This window comes from Macrobrachium rosenbergii, chromosome 56 (genome assembly GCF_040412425.1).
Source record: "Macrobrachium rosenbergii isolate ZJJX-2024 chromosome 56, ASM4041242v1, whole genome shotgun sequence".
Lineage (NCBI taxonomy): Eukaryota > Metazoa > Arthropoda > Malacostraca > Decapoda > Palaemonidae > Macrobrachium > Macrobrachium rosenbergii.
This window is the reverse complement of record NC_089796.1, coordinates 64,436,585-64,457,838: the sequence shown is the minus strand read 5'-3', so window position 1 is coordinate 64,457,838 and position 21,254 is coordinate 64,436,585. Positions and strand designations below refer to the sequence as shown.

Here is a 21,254-nt window from a genome sequence, read left to right as displayed (position 1 = left end):
GTCTTGGGTGAGAGGGGATGATCCTTCAGCTCTGGTGATATTGCAGTGCTCTGCTCTTCGGCCTTCCCATTTTGAGGAAGGGATGTGATTTAGCCCATAAGATTCTGATGCAGAATTCACTTTTCCAGGACTAACTTACCCCACACCTTTATTTGTTATGGCTACGAAGCAGCAGCATCTGCGTCCTGACTGCTTTGGCTAAGACAATTCACTCTGTGAAATCCTTTTACTCCTCCTCCTCCTCCTCCTCGGAGCAAGAAGGACCGCTCAGGGAAGGACCTCTGGGGAAATCACCACAACAGGAGGAGCAAGAGGAATTTCGCCAATTTCCAAAGGATTGGTATTTGGCCACTGCAATCTAACCCCTTTGGTCACGAGTGGGTGGTAGAGGAGGAGAAGGTAATGGCAGTGGTAACGCATGGTAACATACAAACAAAAAAGGATCAAAGGTACAGCATGAATACAAAGAACACTACACACTCACAAAATATACCTTTTAGCAAAATTAGCCGAAAGAAAGACAGAGGGATACTACAAACTAAGAAACAGAACCCAAACAAAAAAGACGATGGGAAAAAACAATGAATAAAGAAAGTGAAGGAATAATAATTAAGAAAATTGAAAAGAACGAGTTAGAATATGAGCTGAGTAACAGAGAAATGAAGTGTGCGCAGAATTAGGAAAGTAAAGAAAAAACTTGCCATGGAAAAAAAAAATCCTTTAATACAGATTTATTATCCTTCAAGCATTAGCGTTCTTAGTTTCAACATGAACGGTCTTCACTTGAAAAACATTTCAAAGAAATTTTACATAATAAGTTCAAAGAGGAGGGTCGACAATAGGCCTTGGAAAAAAGCACAAGCGTTATTGGAACTTTCAATATATCCTAGCGGTTTGGTTCCAGCAGCAAAGGGATAGGACAATGCCCAAAAGCATCAAAGCGGGTAAATAAGTAACCTGAACACCAATGATACCGATAAAACAATAATATTAAATAGCTTCGGAAACAATGTCGTCCTTCAACTGAAACTTGACAACCAGATCAAATTAGTAAAAAATTTCAATGTTTCTATTTCCCTCACAGGGTATTACTGCTCGCTCTCTCTCTCTCTCTCTCTCTCTCTCTCTCTGTAAACGGAATTCTTTGCCCAGGTTAGTTCACAGAGTTGAACCGGCTACAACTGAAACGTAAAGTTAACATACAATATACTATAAGTAGCATGAACCACTTGAAAATAATTATAAAAACAATATATATATATATATATATATATATATAATATATATAATATATATACATATACATATATATATATATATATATATATATATATATATATATATATATATATATATATATATATATATATATATATATATATAGAGAGAGAGAGAGAGAGAGAGAAGAGAGAGAGAGAGAGGGCAGAATATTTGCAACTGCAGGTATTTTGTCTTTATATTTTAATTTAAACGTTACGGTACCTAAAAAAGACGAAGCAAAACCAAACAACTGAAAAAAGGCACGTAAGTGAAATACCAGTTTCATATCTTTTAGAAATTTTAGCTTGAGAAAGCCAGCTAAAGATTTGCATATACTGCTCCTGAAAATTACAGGCTTAAAAATGATCATCGCTTTTATATGCAAATTGAATGTTTTTATTATATGAGATAATCAGAGTACACTACTCCTGCTTGAGCCAGGGAGTGTAATTACACAGAGGTGTATCTCTCTCTCTCTCTCTCTCTCTCTCTCTCTCTCTCTCTCTCCTCTCTCTCTCTCTCTCTCTCTCTCCTCCCGCCACACCCCACGCAATTTTTGCTCGGCGGTTCTCATTTGCGAGACGCTGGCAATTCTTCACATGAATATGCATATGCCCGAGCTTTTAATTGCACGAATAAATGCGACACGGGCATACAGTATGCATGCGTATGCATACAAAACAAACAAAACAAACATACTTTACACACATATGGCAACCAACGTAAATTCCGTGGCAAAGGCTTTCCATACTAATTTTGGTTTTTCATTTTTTTAAATGCATCACCTCGCGTAATTTTCATGAGCATCAGCCCCAGTAATTTTCACGAAACAAACTTTATTATTATTATTATTATTATTATTATTATTATTATTATTATTATTATTATTACTGCTGTTTTTATAGATAAATATGTGGACACAGATATACCAACACTTTCGTTAATACTTCAAACATATCTTAAGGTTACGGGACAGACATGCAGAGATATAATTTTACAGTTGGTCCTCTTGGGGATTCAAATAAGTATATTATAGATACTCACATCTCGAATGGCTTTAATGTTAGCACCACCCACGCCCTTACAAAACACACACAAACACACACACACACACACATATACATATATATATATATATATATATATAATTATATAATTATATAAATATATGTATATATATTTACATATATAATTGTTAAATACTGCATGATATCTACCACGTTGCTAATTTCATTCTTTCGAAAGACCATAAAATGTGACGACTGAGTAATTTTATATTCAGAGTAACAGTAAAAATAAGTTTAAAGAACGGACAGGCGGAAAAGATCAAGTTCTGACAGTTGCCCCTAAATTCCTATCCTTTTGCTATGAAAGAAGGGGGGGGGGCGATAATGACATGTACACAAAATAAAACAAAAGGCAGAGGAGAGAGAGAGAGAGAGATACAACTTAAAATAAGCCTCACATCAAGAAACCCTGGGCAAACCTAAATCTTAAAATAAACCTCAAATCAAGAAACCCTGGACAAAACAGAGATTAACTGCTCTATTGTCTCCTTTAATCCCATCTTGTGGTTAGACAAAACGACCAGTTAGTTAGAATAGGAGCAGTCGCAAGTGGAATAAAGCAAAGGACGATAAGAGACGCAAGCGGACGCTGCGGTCTCTCCTGTGCACCAAATCCCGACATCCCAACGCATTTCATATTTTTTTCTCAGATTTTTTCTCTTATTCTTCGTCAGCTTGCACCGAAGCAAAAAATGGAAAGAAATGCCAGCGTAGGAAAAGACGGACGGTAAAAGCGGACATGAAGTATGGAAGACAGCAAGAGGTGGAAAATAAGCAGACACCAAGAAAATACAAAGCGTGAAGAAACAGCGGGACGCAAATGAGAAAAATATGACTGTCCCAGTGTACGAAATAAATAAACGAGAGACTAAGAGGGGGAGAGATTGCAGGAATAGAGAGAAAGGCAGGAAATGAAAGTCGGAAAATAAAGATTGGAATAAAAGCATACTGCGCAAAAAAAGGACAGAAAAGGTTAAAGCTGAGGAAGGCATAAGTGGAAGCCTGAACAGCAGGGAATGTGATGAAGGGGACCCCTAAATTATATCGGGAAACGTTAGATCCGACGCTGGAAAATAAGGGGGGGAAAAGGTACAAGAAAAAGTGCTCAAAAAAGGCCCAGAATTCTCAATAAAACAGTCTAATTCAGAAGTCCCTCGAAGGTCTCAACATGCCCAAAAATAATCCTTGAGGTCTACAAGAACACAATGAAGGTCTCAAATTGCCCAGAAATACACAATTTCTCAGACGACTACAATGGTTCCAATACAAGACTTCTCAAGACCCAAACACAACTCAGAGAACCCTCTTTAATACTGGCAATGAAAAAGGTCGCTAAGTCGAATACAAACAAAAATCCCCAAAAGATTACAGACGTACAACAAGAGAAAGCCCAAGTAAACACCATTTACCCTAAATCTGAAAAGTGATGGAATATTAGAGGCTCAAGTGTTATAAGCACCTAGAAAAACTCTGGCCTCTGAGGGTTTGTATAGGCGCGAGGTTCCATTACCGAAATGGTTCTAAATGGCAAAATGTCCGTTCCAATTTCATCTCCGAGGGACGAAAATGACCAAAAGCTTTTAAGAAGCTCTTACTTACACTGCTTAACAAATAACGGCTTAACTACACATCTGAAATAATGTCAGTAACATCACTGAAAGTCATCAAATAACTGCAGTTATGAACACTTACGTTCTCATAGAAAAGAATGTTTATACTCGAAAACAGAAGAAAGTGGAGAAAAAAAAGTAAAAAATGCGCCGAAGTTTCTTCGGCGCAATCGAGTTTTCTGTACAGCGTATAATGCTTAATGAAACTCTCAGCCACGGCCCATGAAACTCTCAGCAGCGGGCCGGTGGTGGCCTGTGCTGTAGGCACCTATAGCGGTGCCAGACGCACGATTATGGCTGACTTTAACCTTCAATAAAATAAAAACTACCGAGACTAGAGGGCTGCAATTTGGTATGTTTGATGATTGGAGGGTGGATGATCAACATACCAATTTGCAGCCATTTAGCCTCAATAGTTTTTAAGATCTGAGGGCGGACAGAATGAGTGCAAACGGACAAATAGCCATCTCAACAGTTTTCTTTTACAGAAAACTAAAAAACGAGGAGGACACAAGCAATGAGAAATCGAACTGACGAAGAACTAAACCTTACCCAAAGAAAAATGGGATGAAATACTTCAACTGAATGACACATAAAAAGTACGGCACAAGAGTGGCATCACTTAGCAAGCTGTGTCGTCGGCGGTGACAGATGAGGTGGCGTGCCTGGGAGACATCTCCCCCTCAACCCCAGCCCTCTCCCCTCCCCCGCCCCCATAACCTCTGCCTCCCCCTTCCCCTTCTTTTATGTGAATAGGTCCACGGAGTGAAAATGACCGGAATGTGTAAAAGCGATGGATGGAATGCGACCACCTCGCGAGAACATGCCTACGAGAGAATGAGATAAGAGGCAGAGAGAGAGAGAGAGAGAGAGAGAGAGAGAGAGAGAGAGAGAGAGACGCTTATCATAACCCAGTTCAGGGTGGGAAAGAAAAGCTTTTAGGCATACAGGTTTCTATTGTCTAGAAAATACCAGAGAAGATAGATAAGTAACCAATCCCACCCATTCCCCCCCACACACACACACATACACATACACACACACATACATAAGTACTGTACATACATATCTATCTATCTATCTATCTATATATATATATACATATATATGTGTGTGTGTGTGTGTGTGTGTGTGAGAGAGAGAGAGAGAGAGAGAGAGAGAGAGAGAGAGAGAGAGAATCTGTGTGTCTTATTTGCACTAAACCGTGTCTTTTTAAAAGGAGTACCTTCAGATACAAAAAGTAAAGAAATAAAACAAGACAACGATCATTGCCACATTAATAATTTAACAGCCGAATCGGAGACACTCAGTGCAGAAAAAACTTATATCGCCGGCTGCTTCGTACCCCTAAACATACACTTCGGTGGGACCACGTAGAATACCCCTTTGCACAATGTGCCACTCACCTTTCTCTTGCACGCACTCTCTAGCTTCCTGGACCTTCAGACCTTTCCATAACAAAGAATAGTTATCAACAAGAGCAGACTCATCTTCAATCAACCTAACTTGGAAAATGTACAGTATGTCACAGGCCAATAGTCATTTTAGAGATACTTCAATTACCAGAGCTCCTTCGTAATTAAAAATAATTCTCAAGACCTAAAAGTTTTTATTCGTTTTAAAAATTAACTTTGTCATTCACACTTATATTCACAAAAATACTTCAAATTTTCATTTTCAAAATATTCAGGTTGTTGTTTAAGTTTAAATTTCTAAATACTCTCGTTACATATCTTGAAAAATCATAAAATTTCTTCGCTCTTTAAACGGGCTGCTTACTCTCTTAGAAATCTTCTTCCTTCCCTAAAAGAAAAATTCAACATTCCAGATCATATTTTAAGGACCATCTCAGTATCTCTTCCAAGCCGTCTTTTTTTTTCGGTTGATACACCATCAGAATCTCAAGCATCATATTATGCATTAACAAGTAAGCGTTCAACGTAAAACCGTTCCTTCATTACCTAAAAATTTCATTTTCCAGAAAATTTTTACCACTGTAAATTTCATTACCTCAGAAATTTTAACGCAATATAAACCTGCCCGTCTTAACTAAAATATTTTTCAGATAAGAGTTTTTTGTACAAGAATATTTCTCTATGCTAAAAGGTTTCTGTACGGCCCAAAATATTTAATCATAATAAAAAAAATGTTATATTCCTCCTCCGGGTATTAAAAGATACTGAACCACCAAAATTTATGACAGTAAATGTTTCATGCTTTAAGAGGCCAAGGTCATAAGAAACGTGAAGGTATATTATATATACTTCATGGCCGTGAGTGGATAAAGAAAAGGCTGAAATATAATAATAATAATAATAATAATAATAATAATAATAATAATAATAATAATAATAATAATAATAATAATAATAATAATCAAATTATACATAAAAACGTCAAGGCTAAAATACAAAATAAAATTTGTTATCAACTTTAACTGTATAAGGAAAATCTCGGGCCCTAACAAAATTTTAAGAGTAATCTGTACTACACCAAAAATTCAATAATTTCTAAAGGATGTTTACTCGTATGGATGAATAAAAATAAACGAATATATGAAAATGAAGCATTTTTAAGAAAGCCCGATGTAACAGCAAAAACGAAATGAAACGGAAGAGGAAAAATACATCCACAGACGATAACGCAATAATATAAAATGCAAAAATTACTCAAAAAGGAAAAAGTCAATATCCAAGCAAAACTCCAACAAGAGAAAGCACAAAATTTTCCATACCTAATGGAAAATTGGAGGAAAAATTAAGAAGTAACTGAGAGGGAAAAGCGGTAATAGGAATGGGGCTGTCAAAAAAAAGAAAAAAAAAAAACCAGAATGGTGGTCTTTTTACATTTCCTTCTTTCTTCTTCTTCTTCTTCTTCTTCTTCTTCTTCTTCTTCTTCTTCTTCTTCTTCCAATCCGGCATGACAGAAGAAAGAGAAATATGAACTCTCGTCTCAATCGTGTCGATAGATCTATTTTATTTTTTATAATGTCATTTGTTAGCATGTCACCGACTCACATTCGAGAAAATGCAAAATGAACTCTGCAGAATTCTGAAATATGAAGAGACGGGAAAAGAACACTTTTCCATTCACATTTCTGCGAATTTCTGATGAATGGTTCCGACCCCGTGGGGTGAAGGATTACCTCGTCCAGGGCCTGCCATTTTTAATCATGATGTGGAGAATATATATTTTGACGGGGACTAATCGCCTACATTCACTCAACCTTTTTTTCATTTTTACTTTTCATTCCTCTTTTTTTCCCAGTCTCAGTTCCGACCCACAATAGTCGACCGAAAACATGCGTTTTGTTTCAAAGCTCACGCTCAAGGAGGCACATTAGGTTTAAAGGAATATGCCCAGATCCTTGATCCCCCTCACGGGATCGAACCTCTGGGACCTAGGAAAATAGGGATGAAGAAAGAAGCAATCCTCCGTATAATAATAATAATAATAAAAATATGCGCATTATAACAAACGTTCATGAAAACATACGTATTTATTGATATTTTAAGCAAGGAAGCGACTTTTCACTTTTAGTTTTCTACGAAAGAAAACTATTGTACCGGCTTTGTATGTCCGTCCGCACTGTTTTTAGTCCGTACTTTTTCTGTCCCGTCATTTAGCTGAGGTATTTCATCCCATTTTTCGTTGGGTAAGGCTTAGTTCTTCGTGAGTTCGATTTCTCATTGCTTGTGTCTTCATTGTTTTTTAGTTTTCTGTAAAAGAAAACTGTTGAGATGGCTATTTGTCCGTCCGCGCTCATACTGTCCGCCCTCAGACCTTAAAAACTATTGAGGCTAGGGGGCTGCAAATTGGTGTGTTGATCATCCGCCCTTCAATCATCAAACATACCAAATTGCAGGCCTCTAGCACCAGTAGTTTTTATTTTATTCAGGGTTAAATTTAGCCATTATCGTGCTTCTGGCAACGATATAGGACATGCCACCACCGGGCAGTGGTTAAAGTTTCATGGGCCACGGCTAATACAGCATTAAATGGGACCACCAAGATAGGTCGGCTTTGGTGTCGCGTGATTATACGCTGTGGCGGCTGTAAAGAAAACTCGATTGCGCCGAAGACACTTCGGCGGCGCATTTTTTACTTGTTTTAATGACTGACAGTCATGGCAATTAAAAATTTAACAAATAACTACACGAACTACCCTTCCAGATATCTACTTATTATTCAGTATGGAAATATATCCAACAGGTGATGTCACGCGTAGGTATGCAGGGGTGTAGAGGGTTCGTATGGACATCAGGACACATCCCAAGACGTCTGAAGCTCTTTATAACAAGATGGAATTTTTGGTCATTCTTATTATAACCGTCAAAAATCTTTTAACAAAAACATTTTACCAATCTTTCATTGTTAACTAGTCTGATATTCTCTCTCTCTCTCTCTCTCTCTCTCTCTCTCTCTCTCAGCAAAAAGACAGTATAATGTAAAGCATGTGAGGCAATACACTGGAACAGAGCCAAAATACTTCGAAAGAACGCCTTAGGACGCCCCCTCTTTCCCTAAGAAAAAACTGTCACAGACCAGGTATGAAGAAAAAAAACCTAAGCATATACTAAATTTTCCAAACGTAAAGCTTAGAATTATGAACACCTTTCTCTCTCTCTCTCTCTCTCTCTCTCTCTTACAACTCATGAGCAAACGGAATCATCAAGGAAAACCAGCTGATGTAATTATAGCCTTTTTACGTCCCACCAGCGCGACCAGCGCATCTCTCAAGCGCGTCTGATAAGGTTTAAATCCCACAGACTCAGTTGCCAATAACTCTCGGGCTATGAAAATTACGAGACGCGAACCTCGGCTGGCATCATATCGCGCCGTGACGTCATGCGAATAGCGGAGTGAATAGCGAAACGCTCTATGACCTTGTTAAAGCTTTATGTGATCCAATTTGACCCTGTTTATGACTCGCAGCTGCTGCCTTACAGCTGGTCCGCCGACGGCACTCGCAACACGCAGTAATTCTTGGCTATTCGGCCGTCTATGAACTTGGGGGGACATTCCTCCGGGATTTGTAGGCATATTCTTATGCAAATAACCCTTTCGTGTCAGGCAAAGATTACGCTGTATGAGTTATGTCGCAATATATATATATATATATATATATATATATATATATATATATATATATATATATATATATATATATATATATATATATATATATATATATATATATATAGAGTGTATTAATGTTGTGTCTGTGCGCATCAGCTCCATTAGCTCACGTAACAGCACATCACTGATCAATTGAACAACTGAAAAACTAAAATGAAAAGGAGGAAAAATAAAAAAAAAAACTAATCTAATAAAACGTGGAATCCGAAACCTGGGTATCCACGAGATTCCCTTGGGGAAAAATATCGTCAAAGAAGAAAAGGGAGTCCTCCCTCTTTCAAAAGCACCAAGCTCGTAATAAAAAATTACAAACGTTACCGAAACCTGTAGGAGACCTACGAAAACTGATGCGGGCGGCAGTGGATCCCAAAAAGACTTTATGATTCCAAGTAGTGAGTCGAGAATATGCTGTTACTTATATTTAAGAAATCCTAGAACGATGCTCATCACCCAACGTACTTGTCTTGGACGGCTAATAATATCTAAGAAAATTACAAGCTGGACTTGGCAGTTTTAGGTAATATAGTTAATTTTACAGTTAAAGGCTTAAAGTACTTGAACTAAGGAGTTCAAGACGAGCCTAGTGAAATAAAAAAGAAATGAAAGCTTAATTATTCAGGATTTTCGCTGGACTAAAAAGCATTCTGTTCTGTGGAAAGGATGTGGATGGAACAAAGCTGTGATGCTTTGGAATATTCAGAGATCTACCTCTGAAAATGTAAGGTATTATAATATATTACAAATCAAATTCCAGAAAACAACAACAACAACAACAACAACAACAACAATAATAATAATAATAATAATAATAATAATAATAATAATTAAAAAATACTCATAGCAGCATGAGTCTTAAATGGAGAAGCAAATCCACAGTTATGTATATGTACATATATTTAAAGATAAATCAGTACATATAGATTTCGGGAACTTGTTCGGTTCCCCTTTTCAACCGATTTATCTTTAAATATATGTACATATACATAACTGTGGATTTGATTCTCCAATAATAATAATAATAATAATAATAATAATAATAATAATATAATAATAATAACTCCACACATGAAGAAAATGAACAAAAAGCCACTTTAACCAACGAGAATGAATAAATGAATAAGATAAGACTGAAGAAGAGAGACGGATGGAAGAGGCACGCAGAGTGCCAATGCGGGAGACCCATTAAGTTCAATATTACCATATCACAAAGATGGAATTTAATTTTGAAATCTAGACTTGCGTGTGCTGCCATGCGTAGGCCTAGGTATACTCTAATTACATTAGCATACGGTAATTTCTAGACAAGAGGAAAGAGCTTCGCCGTACGTTTGTTTAACGACTGAAGGACCAAGCGGCAGCCATAAATGGAAATTTGTAGGCGTAGGCCTAAAATGTCATATATATGTATGCCAAATAAAAACAGGGAGTAGGAGAGAGAGAGAGGGAGAGAGAGAGAGAGATGCTGTTGGATCATTTCATACCAGGGCGGAGCATCGTCAAAGGGGTCTGTTTCGCAATAAACCACAAAAAAAGGGTAGTAACAGAAAAGGGGGAGGAAGAGACAACAAAATACTCTTTTGTGCGGAATTTGCGGAATGGGCCCAAACCTACAATAAATGGAAAAGGCGTTACTAAAAGTATGGCTGCTAAGAAAAGGAGTTACAACACTGAAGAAGACGGTTTTGTAATAACACTTATATTTGTATTTGTATGTATGTATGTATGTGTATATGAATACGAATATATATTTATATATATATATATACATGTGTGTGTGAATGTATATAAGCATACATAATATATAAAAAAATTACCTGAAAACTATGGAACCCAGCGTAAAGTCAGTCTACGGCAATAACCCACAGAGAGAGAGAGAGAGAGAGAGAGAGAGAGAGAGAGAGAGAGAGTGGGTGGATTAATTGACTAAGGTCTATTGGAGCAATATTTCTATGGAAGTTCTAAAAGCCCTACTAATACTTATAATAAAATTAATAATAGCAGTAGAGGTTTATAAGACAAACCCCGACAAGGGTTGTCATGGCAACAAAACGACTCTCTTTCTCTCTCTCTCTCTCTCTCTCTCAACGTTTCCTGCAGAAATATCCTACAGAGTTTTTGCCACATATTTCTTCTCTCATATGTGCACAGTGGCGTGACCGGTTCAGTTATCGTCATTGTTTTTGCTGTTGCTGCATTTCCCTGCCTCCTGCCTCCGTAAGATATATCTATATGATATTTCGTTTCTCTGCCACTGCGGTGGGACTGTGTAGATGCTGAGAGAGAGAGAGAGAGAGAGAGAGAGAGAGAGAGAGAGAGAGAGAGAGAGAGAGAGCAAGGACCCTAGGACCCTAGAATGCAATTAAAGAGAGAGAGAGAGAGGACAGATTAGAGAGAGAGAGAGAGAGAGAGAGAGAGAGATCAAGGATCCTAGAATGCAACAAGAGTATAGAAAACTGATTACGAGAGAGAGAGAGAGAGAGAGAGAGAGAGAGAGAGAGAGAGAGAGAGAGAATCTCAAATACCTCAACAATATTTGCAAATTATAAACAACAGTTGCAGAGAGGGGGAGAACAAAATTCCTCGGATACAACACTTTCGGAAAAACCGAACAATAAAAAACTAAATAAAACGTGAGAAGGGAAGGGGACGGGGAGGAAGAGGAGGAGGAGGAGGAGGAGGAGGAGGAGGAGGAGGAGGAGGAGGAGGAGGAGGAGGAGGAGGAGGGGATGCTGGGAAGAGTCCAAAGAGCTTAAATCCCGCACAGAGCAATCAATGAAACTTTTAATGAGAGGTGTTTCAGCAGGGCAAAAAAGCAACGGTTACGACACACGCGTACACACAACTCGAGTTCCAATTATACAGAAATTAATCCACAACTCTCTCTCTCTCTCTCTCTCTCTCTCTCTCTCTCTCTCTCTCTCTCGCTTTAATTGCCAGCCGATTTAAAGCGGAAAAAAAGTCCTGAATAAATAGAATGAAAAATGGCAACAAAGAACTCTGGATGTTTACACGCAGTTTGAAGCTACTCCCTAAAGCTGTTACCTACCATCATCCCCATGCTGCCCCCTGCCCTTACCCCACCCCTCTCTCTCCCCCATGCATATAACAAACACGGTTCGTTTTTATAAAATAATCTAGCGACTTCATTAAAAAACAACGATCTATATTTTAAAAGTAATAAAATATTTATTCTCGGTTTTAGAAAGAACTCACTTTCCGGATGCAAGCTAATAAACTGTTGATCGTGGTTTTGGAAAGACTTGTCTTTAAAGGCTCATTCGCCGTGTCAATAAATAAACTTTAATTTTACTTTTTAAAAATATATTTCCAAGCCACGTTTCGGACGCCACCAAATCAACTGTTAATACACACCTTTAAAAAAATAATTTTCCGTAAAAACACCTATTTCTGCTGTCGACCAAATAAACCGTTTATTCTCGGCATAAAGGACGAAAAAGAAAAAAAAAGAGAGAGAGAGAAAATACAGACACCGCAACCGCAAGGAAAAGAAAGGGGCCATATCTATTCTAGCTTTTTTGTTTCGCTTCTGCCGGAACGTTTTGGCTTCCCACCAAAATATTTCTCTTCAAACGCAGACCAAAAATGCCTACGTTTGCTCGTCTCCAATTGTGCGAAACCCCATTCGCATAAAACCTTCTATCTCGTTATTCTCGCTTACCACAGACTGAGGCTCCCCCACCCCCCGGGGGGGACTGCTTCGAAGACACAGGGGTCAGTCAGCCAGGTGGTCTTGTTTCTTCGTTGTTTCCTACCGGCGAACCAAGACCTTGTTGGCTGCGACGCCAGTCCGTAATGACGAATCAATCGATTGTTCATGGGTCGACATGATCGAAATCGGACTACAAAAACTACACATGCATCATTAAAGCATTCAGTGTCTGTGCGATCTCTGAGTCCAGAAAAGCAATCGTTTACACTTAGTGCGCTACGGAAGTCCAGTAAAAAAAAAAAAAAAAGTATTTACTCTCATGAGATTCACAGTTGCCACAATTGCCTAAAAAGCTAATATATACTGTATGTAAAAAGGAGAGACGGACTGATTAAAATCATTTGCTAACCACAGATGCGTTAAAAATTACAGAATGCGCCGGAGAAAAATTTACATTAAAATTTTCAAGCGAATAACTAAACTCTCAAAAAGAAGAAGAAGAAGAAGAAGAAAAGAAGAAGAAAACCACAAGATCTGTTAAAGCTCGTGGACATCAGCGTGACCGTATCCTCAAGATTATTATCAGTGGCAATTCATCTCTGTTTACATGTAAACACGATCTTAGGTTACAAGAGCACACTATACCTCCCATACAAAGCCCCGAACAGTATTTCCTTTCGTCTTCCATGCTCTCAATTTTTTTTTTTTTTGTTTCCTTTCTAGATCTCTGGTTATTATTCTTCATTTTCACAACATTCCATTAAAAGTTAATTCTCCTACCTTTTTTATAAACATTTATGCGCGTTCGGTTTTTATCTGTTGATTTCCTTTTTACCTTCAATTTCAGATTTTTACATCCCTCTTAGTTTATTTTGAACTTTCTACAATAATAATAATAATAATAATAATAATAATAATAATAATAATAATAATAATAATAATAATACAATAATAATATATTACTTCAGTCGTTTCCTTTCTAGATCTCTGGTTACTATTCTTTACTTCCATTTCATTCCATTAATTGTAAACATTTAATTCTCCTATTTTTTTTTTTAAATATTTACACGCGTTCGTTTTCCATTTGTGGATTTCCTTTTTATCTTTAATCTTAGATTTGTTTATCATTGTTAGATTTCAATTTGAACTCTTCTATAATAATAATAATAATAATAATAATAATAATAATAATACTAATAATAACAATAATAATAATAATATATATAACTTCAGGTAATGGCCATATTCAGAAACAAAAAGTAGATGTAAAAAAGAAAACTTGCGAGGTTCCAAGTTTTGGAAGTACTTTTTAGATAAGCTTATATCACATGAATGTTTGTATGTGATAATGTAACATAGTTAATTTCTCATTACGAACAATATTAGCAAATAACCTATAGTCAGCGGCGATGACAATGGTAACCGTAACGCCAGGTCACAGTGCCAAACAATTATACAATCTTTATCTTTTTTGTTTATAACTTCGCCTTTCTGTGCAGTGAATGTTTTCTCCCGTTCACTCATTATTACTAAAAATTATTATTATTGTTTTTTTTTTTTTGCAATTTCCTTTCCTCAACCCTTTTCCCAGATCACTTCGCAATTCCTTCCGTTTTGCGATTGTTCTGGCTATTTTCTTTAATTTGAAGATAAGAAGAATATTTATGATTTTTAATTTTCTTTTCTACTGATGAGATTTCTAAGATTTAGCGTTACCACTGCACAAGTGATAATTCATTGACAATTTTAGACATCAATTTGTCTATTTTGAAATAATTTTCTTTCTCTCTTCTTCTTCCTTCTTTCCTTCTTCTTTCTTTTCTCTCTCTCTCTCTCATTTCCCTGTTGCAAACAAGTCGCCAATCTTGTCTTCTATTCGTAATTCAACAATGCGCAACTAATCTCCAACTTTTTAATTTCTTTCTTCTGCAAATATATGCTGAATGAAAAATAATCCATAAAAGTCGACAATAAAATACAATGAGGGTGAACAATTCTGTCTAAACTTTGGCAAACAAACAATTACAATCTTTACCATTACTTTTTTTTACCCTGTTAACTCCTCGCCAAACTTTCAGCAACTCAGGACACTTTTTCTTGGTCAAATTTACGCATAAGAATTTCTTCAGTAGTATTTGCCATCCCAGTGAATATAGAGGAAAAAGCGAAGGTTGCATTAACTATTTATGTATAAAATTTTAATCAAAAATATACATTATTTTTACATGAAATTTTCCTAGGTATATAATAAAGGAGCCAAGGAAATTTTAAATGAGAGAGAGAGAGAGAGAGAGAGAGAGAGAGAGAGAGAGAGAGAGAGAGAGAGAGAGAGAGAGAGAGAGAGTTCTTAAAAAGATAAATGTTGCGAGTCTGTCAGTGATATTAAAAAAAAAAAAAAAACAGGGAGACCAAACGAAAGTACCTTCGTTCTTGTTGTTAAGTAATTCCTTTTAACCGTTCTTCCCTGTCAGTCATCCGATGAGCTATTTTCTCTTTTTTTTCTCTCTCTCTCTCTCTCTTCTTTCTCTTCTCGACGCCCCAACCCTTTCCTTTCCCGTGCGTCGCCCCCCTGACCTGCCCCCATTCACCTCCTCATGGCTGAATTGGGCGTGACCATAGGGACCATTGTGGGCATAAAAGTGGCCACAACAGAACGAGCACCGTGCCCAATCCGGATTATGCCAATGGTCCTCCGAGACGAGTTGGGCAGAAGAGGAATTGGAGAATGGAATGGGGGTTATGATGGTGATGGTATCTCATCTCTTGGTGATGCATGGGCGGGGGGGAGACAACTGATGGAGGTGGTATGTGTTTTCGAAGCAAGCACAAGTCTCTTTTGTACTCAAAGACTGTCGGACCGAATTATGAACACTTTTTAATCTATAGTTACTTGCTGTTCAAGCTTTCTTTGGTGTTTCGTGGCGCAGGTAAGGGCAAGTTAAAAACATTCCTTAACCAGGTTAAAAATAACAAAAGCCAGTAACGAACGATTTCTTTCATCCATAAAAAATCCAACTTACAACGGCACCCAAAAGCTAAAATTGAAATTAAATGCACAATCACCTTCCCATCGGAAAACCCAACAGAACTCGAAACATAAACAAATACAGCCCCTTCCCTCTAAAAAAAAAGAAAAGAAAAAAAAGGCTATAAATAAAGATGAGGTGAAAAATTGTTTGAGAAATACACTGGCGGCTGGAGCCTGAGACAGCCGATATCCCGGGCGATGGCCGGCTTGATTAAGATCGGGGTCTCTTCATGTCCGAAAGGGTTGATGGTTACTCTTGTTTATGTCAGGTGGTTTTTAGGGGGAACCAGCAGGTAATCCCCCGTCTGAGGAATCGGATGAGATTTCAGATAAAAGGATTGATGAAGTGGTCCCAATGGCAGAGAGAGAGAGAGAGAGAGAGAGAGAGAGAGAGAGAGAGAGAGAGAGAGAGAGAGAGAGAGAGAGAGATGATTTTACGAGTTCACTGTCGTACTCCTTCTTCCAATTGGTATCTTTTTGGTATGTTTAGTCTTCTATATGGAGTCTTTTTTATTCTAATTACCATTACCGTGTCCTTTAGTTGATGCGTTTGCCTTCTAAATGACACCGTACGTCTTCTATTCGGTATCTTATGAGTGACAACGATTTTCGGTATTATCCTCCTGAAACATTACAATAAGTTCTCAAAACCTTACTTTAATTTTAATCAGATTTACAGTATACGTTTCGTGCTTGCATGATACGAACGCATAAAACGAACAGAAAATAAAGCACTTTCAAATAAACATAAATCGGCATGATCACAGTTACAGTAACCTTCCTTCCCAAATGAAATTTAAAATGTAGGCAAAAGGCCAAGCGCTGGGATGTATGAGGTCATTCAGCTCTGAAATTAATATTGAAACGATTGGTAGGAGAGGGTGGAACGTAAGATGGAAGAGAGAGAGTGTGAGCGGAGGTAGAGCAAAAGGAACAGAAGAGGTTGCAGTCACGGGCCAAAGGGACACTGTAGAGAACCCTAAGTAATGCCTACAGTGCACCGAATGAGGTAAACTGACGGCACTAACTCCTAACGGGGCCTCCCTCCCGAATGCATTAAGGAAACGAGAAAAGGCTGAGGATAGTGGCAACCGATACGAGAGCTTAATGAAAGAATAGACAACTGGATAAAAAATCGGGCATCGTAATTGGTGCATTATACGCCCGCATCTTTTCTATGACGCCCACCCACAACCACATGCCAAGACAATCCATATGGCAGCAAAAACTTTCTCTTAACTAGTAGTGGACGAGAGCTGCCGACATGGACAGGACAAACGGGCAAGAGACAAGGGCGCAGATGTACTCATGGACGTCAACGCCGTAACATGAAACGACCCGCATTGCAATGGCAAATAAAACTGCTATGAAACCTTACCTCTGTCAACATGTAAATGAAGATGAATCATGACTGGAGTTGATATGTAGATAAATGAACCTGGTGTAACATACGCACTTACCAAGTTACATTACAATTGGGATAGAAAAACACAAAGTGACTTGGAATAAAAAAAAAAAAAATGAAAAGTTAAAGAAAGGGCACCAAACTATTTCTGCGATCTTCTTTATTTTCTACGTGACTTGAAATTTCTCTATGTAAATTTATACATCTATGTTTTAAAAGGCATATTTGAGGGAGTATACAGGTGCTTAATTCTCCTTGAACGATAGGCCCCTTCAGGTACTACAGAGGTTTCAGTAACAGTTTCTCATTTAAATTAAATACTCCATAAAATTTTTGTCGATAAACTTCATAACATATAAATTAAAATCCCGCTGTGTTTTGGAAATATGTAAAAATTTTAAAATACACTATAGTTTCAAGACCAACAAATAAATGACCTTGATATTTCCGTAGTCAGGCGTCGCAAAGCTATATATACATATACGTATCTATATATATAAATATATATGTATATGTATATGTATATGTATGTGTATATATATACATACATACATACATACATTACATATATATATATATATATATATATATATATATATATATATATATATATATATATATATCGATCTGAGCTTAGAGGATATTCCCAAAAGAACCTCGATACTACATATAAAAATATATACGGCTTGAATACCAGGATTAAGGAAGACAAATTATCACAACAGAAGCTCAAAATACATCAAGAAAATGTGCATCAGTACCGAGGTATAAAAGTACAACCGGAAAAAACTATAATCATTTAATTGCCTTAATACTTCAGCGTTGTATCTTTCTTTAAATGTCGTAACACTTGAGAGTTATTTCTACAAGTTGACTCTGCGTCCTCAGCAACAACAACTTCATGTCAGTCAATAAGACTTTCATGTACGCTCATAAGACTTGTGAAGGTAAACATCTTTGTTTGTCAAGATAAAAATATAAAATATACTGATATTCTTGAGTATACAAATTCAATGACGTGGATTAATATTTACAAATCAAGTCATTCAGCGATATCAATTTTACAGGAGGGTATTATTTAGTAGTCCTTTCCTTTCTTTCTTCTTTCTTTCTTTCTTTCTCTCTTCTCTCTATATATATATATATAGTAGTTATATATATATATATATATATATATATAATAAATGGAATGGAGAGAGAGAGAGAGAGAGAGAGAGAGAGAGAGAGAGAGAGAGAGAGAGAGAGAGAGACGAAAATCGGCAAAGACGGGACCACGATCTAATAAGCAGCGATGGATGTAAAGATGATTACTGATGCGGACGGGTGTTGGAGGAAATCTTCACGATGGGGTTTAGATGGAAATGTCGATAAAGATGACAGCTGGACGATGATAAGGATACTGCCATCAAGCTAATAAGAAAGGTGATAGGCTAATGCCCCTCCGGCCAATCAATGAGGTTAATGAAGAGTTAACGGGCCGTTAAAACAGCGATACCTATCACAGGGGCAGATAAGTCGTCACAAAAGCAGACGGGGACGAGAGGGAACTGCCTTCGGAAATGTTTTCAGACTCTTTGAAGGACCTTCGCAGTTCAGGTTTACAAGCGACGTAAGAGTATGTGGCGTAAATAACGGGACGACATCAATGAACATCCTATAACACACTAAGACCCCCCAAAAATATATAACATTATTATACTGTATCTTTCTAAGACATCAGCGCAGCGTTGCCCTTAGGTAAATGGGAGGAAAATCTACATTAATATAATTTTTTAGACGCTGAATTTTATTGTGGTTTTTCTTTCTATATACTTTATCTTGTCTCCCTTTTAGTGGGGGAAGGGGATAGTTCTTAACCAGTCTTTTGTACAAAGAGTCACATTATAGTCCCACGTATTTTCAACTGACAACAATTAACGCTCTGTTACTCATTCGCAGATGAGTAGACTAATGAGCGGCAGGTCAGGAACGAGCTATGGCCCTTGCAACGCGAGCTAAGCTTGACCACCGAGCTACGGTTGTGATTACTGCTATTATCATTATTCCTCATGGTGAGGCTAAGGTGTAAATAAGTTACCGATTATACTTAAGATGGGATTAACTGCCATCTGAAGAACATTAGAATCACTTTTTAACGTGACCTAATGCTGTAAATAAGAGGAACTTCAATACATATGTATATAATCGTGTGTGTGTGTGTGTATATATATATATATATATATATATATATATATATATATATATATATATATATATATATATATATATATATATATATATATATATATGTCCAGACGCAACTGTGAGTGCCCTCAGTTCAACAATAGACTCCTTGGAGTTCATGTAAGCCTTGAATCTCTTAGAAGGCAAACAGAAACTCTAACTCTGGCCAAGCAATGAAAGGCCTAATTATAAGTTATAATGGGACATCTAATAGGACCTAAAACAAATGGATTTGTGTCTGCACACCTCCATTTTGTTTTTGACAAGGTAGGCGTTATACACTTGGCTCAAATATATATAATAAATACAATTTAGTTGAGCTTAGGACAGTGAACAGTCTGCGTTAATTCTGTACTGAAAAAAAATAAACTAAAGTTTATATTTTTCAACTTTCAGTAGAATCAAATTCCACTTTACGGTTGTAACTATATGTTAAAATGCAGACGTGATAATGTACTAATGCTTGTGCGTGTGTTGAAGTAAATTCCTCTAATACTTTAAGTTAAATGAAGAGTTATCCACACAAAACCTTTTGCATAAACGTAATCTTGAAAAAGCGGTGATGTCATATTATAAAGGATGTGAATTATTCTACACATCCACACATACAAACACACACACACAGCAAACGGGATGGAAAAAAGGGAGTGAGATAGACAGAATAAAATACATTACGACAATAAACTCCAGCCAAAGACCTTCTTTACCTCCGCGAGACTCAGGGAAGCCTCAAGATGGGCAGTTTCAAAACTCCAGGTCTCTACACATTTTAACCGAGTTCATTATCGTCACACGATTTTTCCCCCCTTTTTATTTTCTTCGGGGAAGGAGGCAAAGAAGAGAAATGAGAGGCGAGGCAAAATCAGAGTAAAATAAACCCTGGATATGTTTTTGGACAACAAGAGAGAGGAAAAAATGGGAGGCAGAGACAGAAGAGAATCCCGGAGACCTCTTCCCTCTAAAGACTCCTTTGTCCCTGCCTTTGTATTGGTCTTTGTCCGGCGCACGGGGCAAAAAGGAGCGCCAAGGAAAGGACGACGGCGAAAGCGGACGAAGAGATATGGATGAAATGTCTCTCTCTCTCTCTCTCTCTCTCTCTCTCTCTCTCTCTTTTCTTTTGATCTCGGTTATACTACACCTGGGCGGAAACATCACATACATACACACACACACACACACACACACACACATACAATGGAGTGACCATAGACTGCTTTCTCTCCACGTTTTACTGACGCCGACTTGACACATCACGGAGAGAAAATATGAGAATAAGAGAAAATACCCGAACATCTGTCGAGGAAACCACCATGCATTCATTTCATTCCATAGAATCCGTTGTCCCTACTCTCTCTCTCTCTCTCTCTCTCTCTCTCTCTCTCTCATGCATCCATTTCCTACAATCCGTTGTCCCTCTCTCTCTCTCTCTCTCTCTCATGCAGCCATTCCCTACCGTTGTCCCTGCTCTCTCTCTCTCAAGCATCCATCATTCCCTACAATCCGTTGCCCCTACTATCCCCTCTCTCTCTCTCTCTCTCTCTCTCTCTCTCTCTCTCTCTCTCTCTCTATCTTACATGCATCCGTTCCCCACAATCCAGGTGTCCCCTCTCTCTCTCTCTCTCTCTCTCTTCTCTCTCTCTCTCTTATGCATCCATTCCTACAATGTTGTCCCTACTCTCTCTCTCTCTCTCTCTCTCTTTCTCTCTCTCTCTCTCTCATGCATCCATTCCCTACAATACGTTGTCCCTACTCTCTCTCTCTCTCATGCATCCATTCCCTACAATCCGTTGTTCCCACTATCTCTCTCTCTCTCTCTCTCATTCATCCATTCCCCACAATACGTTGTCCCCAC

At 37.6% G+C, this 21,254-nt stretch overlaps 1 protein-coding gene across 1 annotated transcript; it reads right to left on the bottom strand.

Moving 5' to 3' along the window:
• Positions 1-4,559: 4,559 nt before the first annotated feature.
• On the bottom strand, positions 4,560-15,372 carry LOC136836225 (vitellogenin-like). The gene is made up of 4 exons (XM_067100228.1): positions 15,335-15,372; positions 11,725-11,805; positions 5,344-5,438; positions 4,560-4,678 (listed from the first exon to the last, which is right to left on the bottom strand). The coding sequence occupies exons 1-4, from the start codon at positions 15,370-15,372 to the stop codon at positions 4,560-4,562; spliced, it is 333 nt and encodes a 110-aa protein (XP_066956329.1).
• Positions 15,373-21,254: the final 5,882 nt, after the last annotated feature.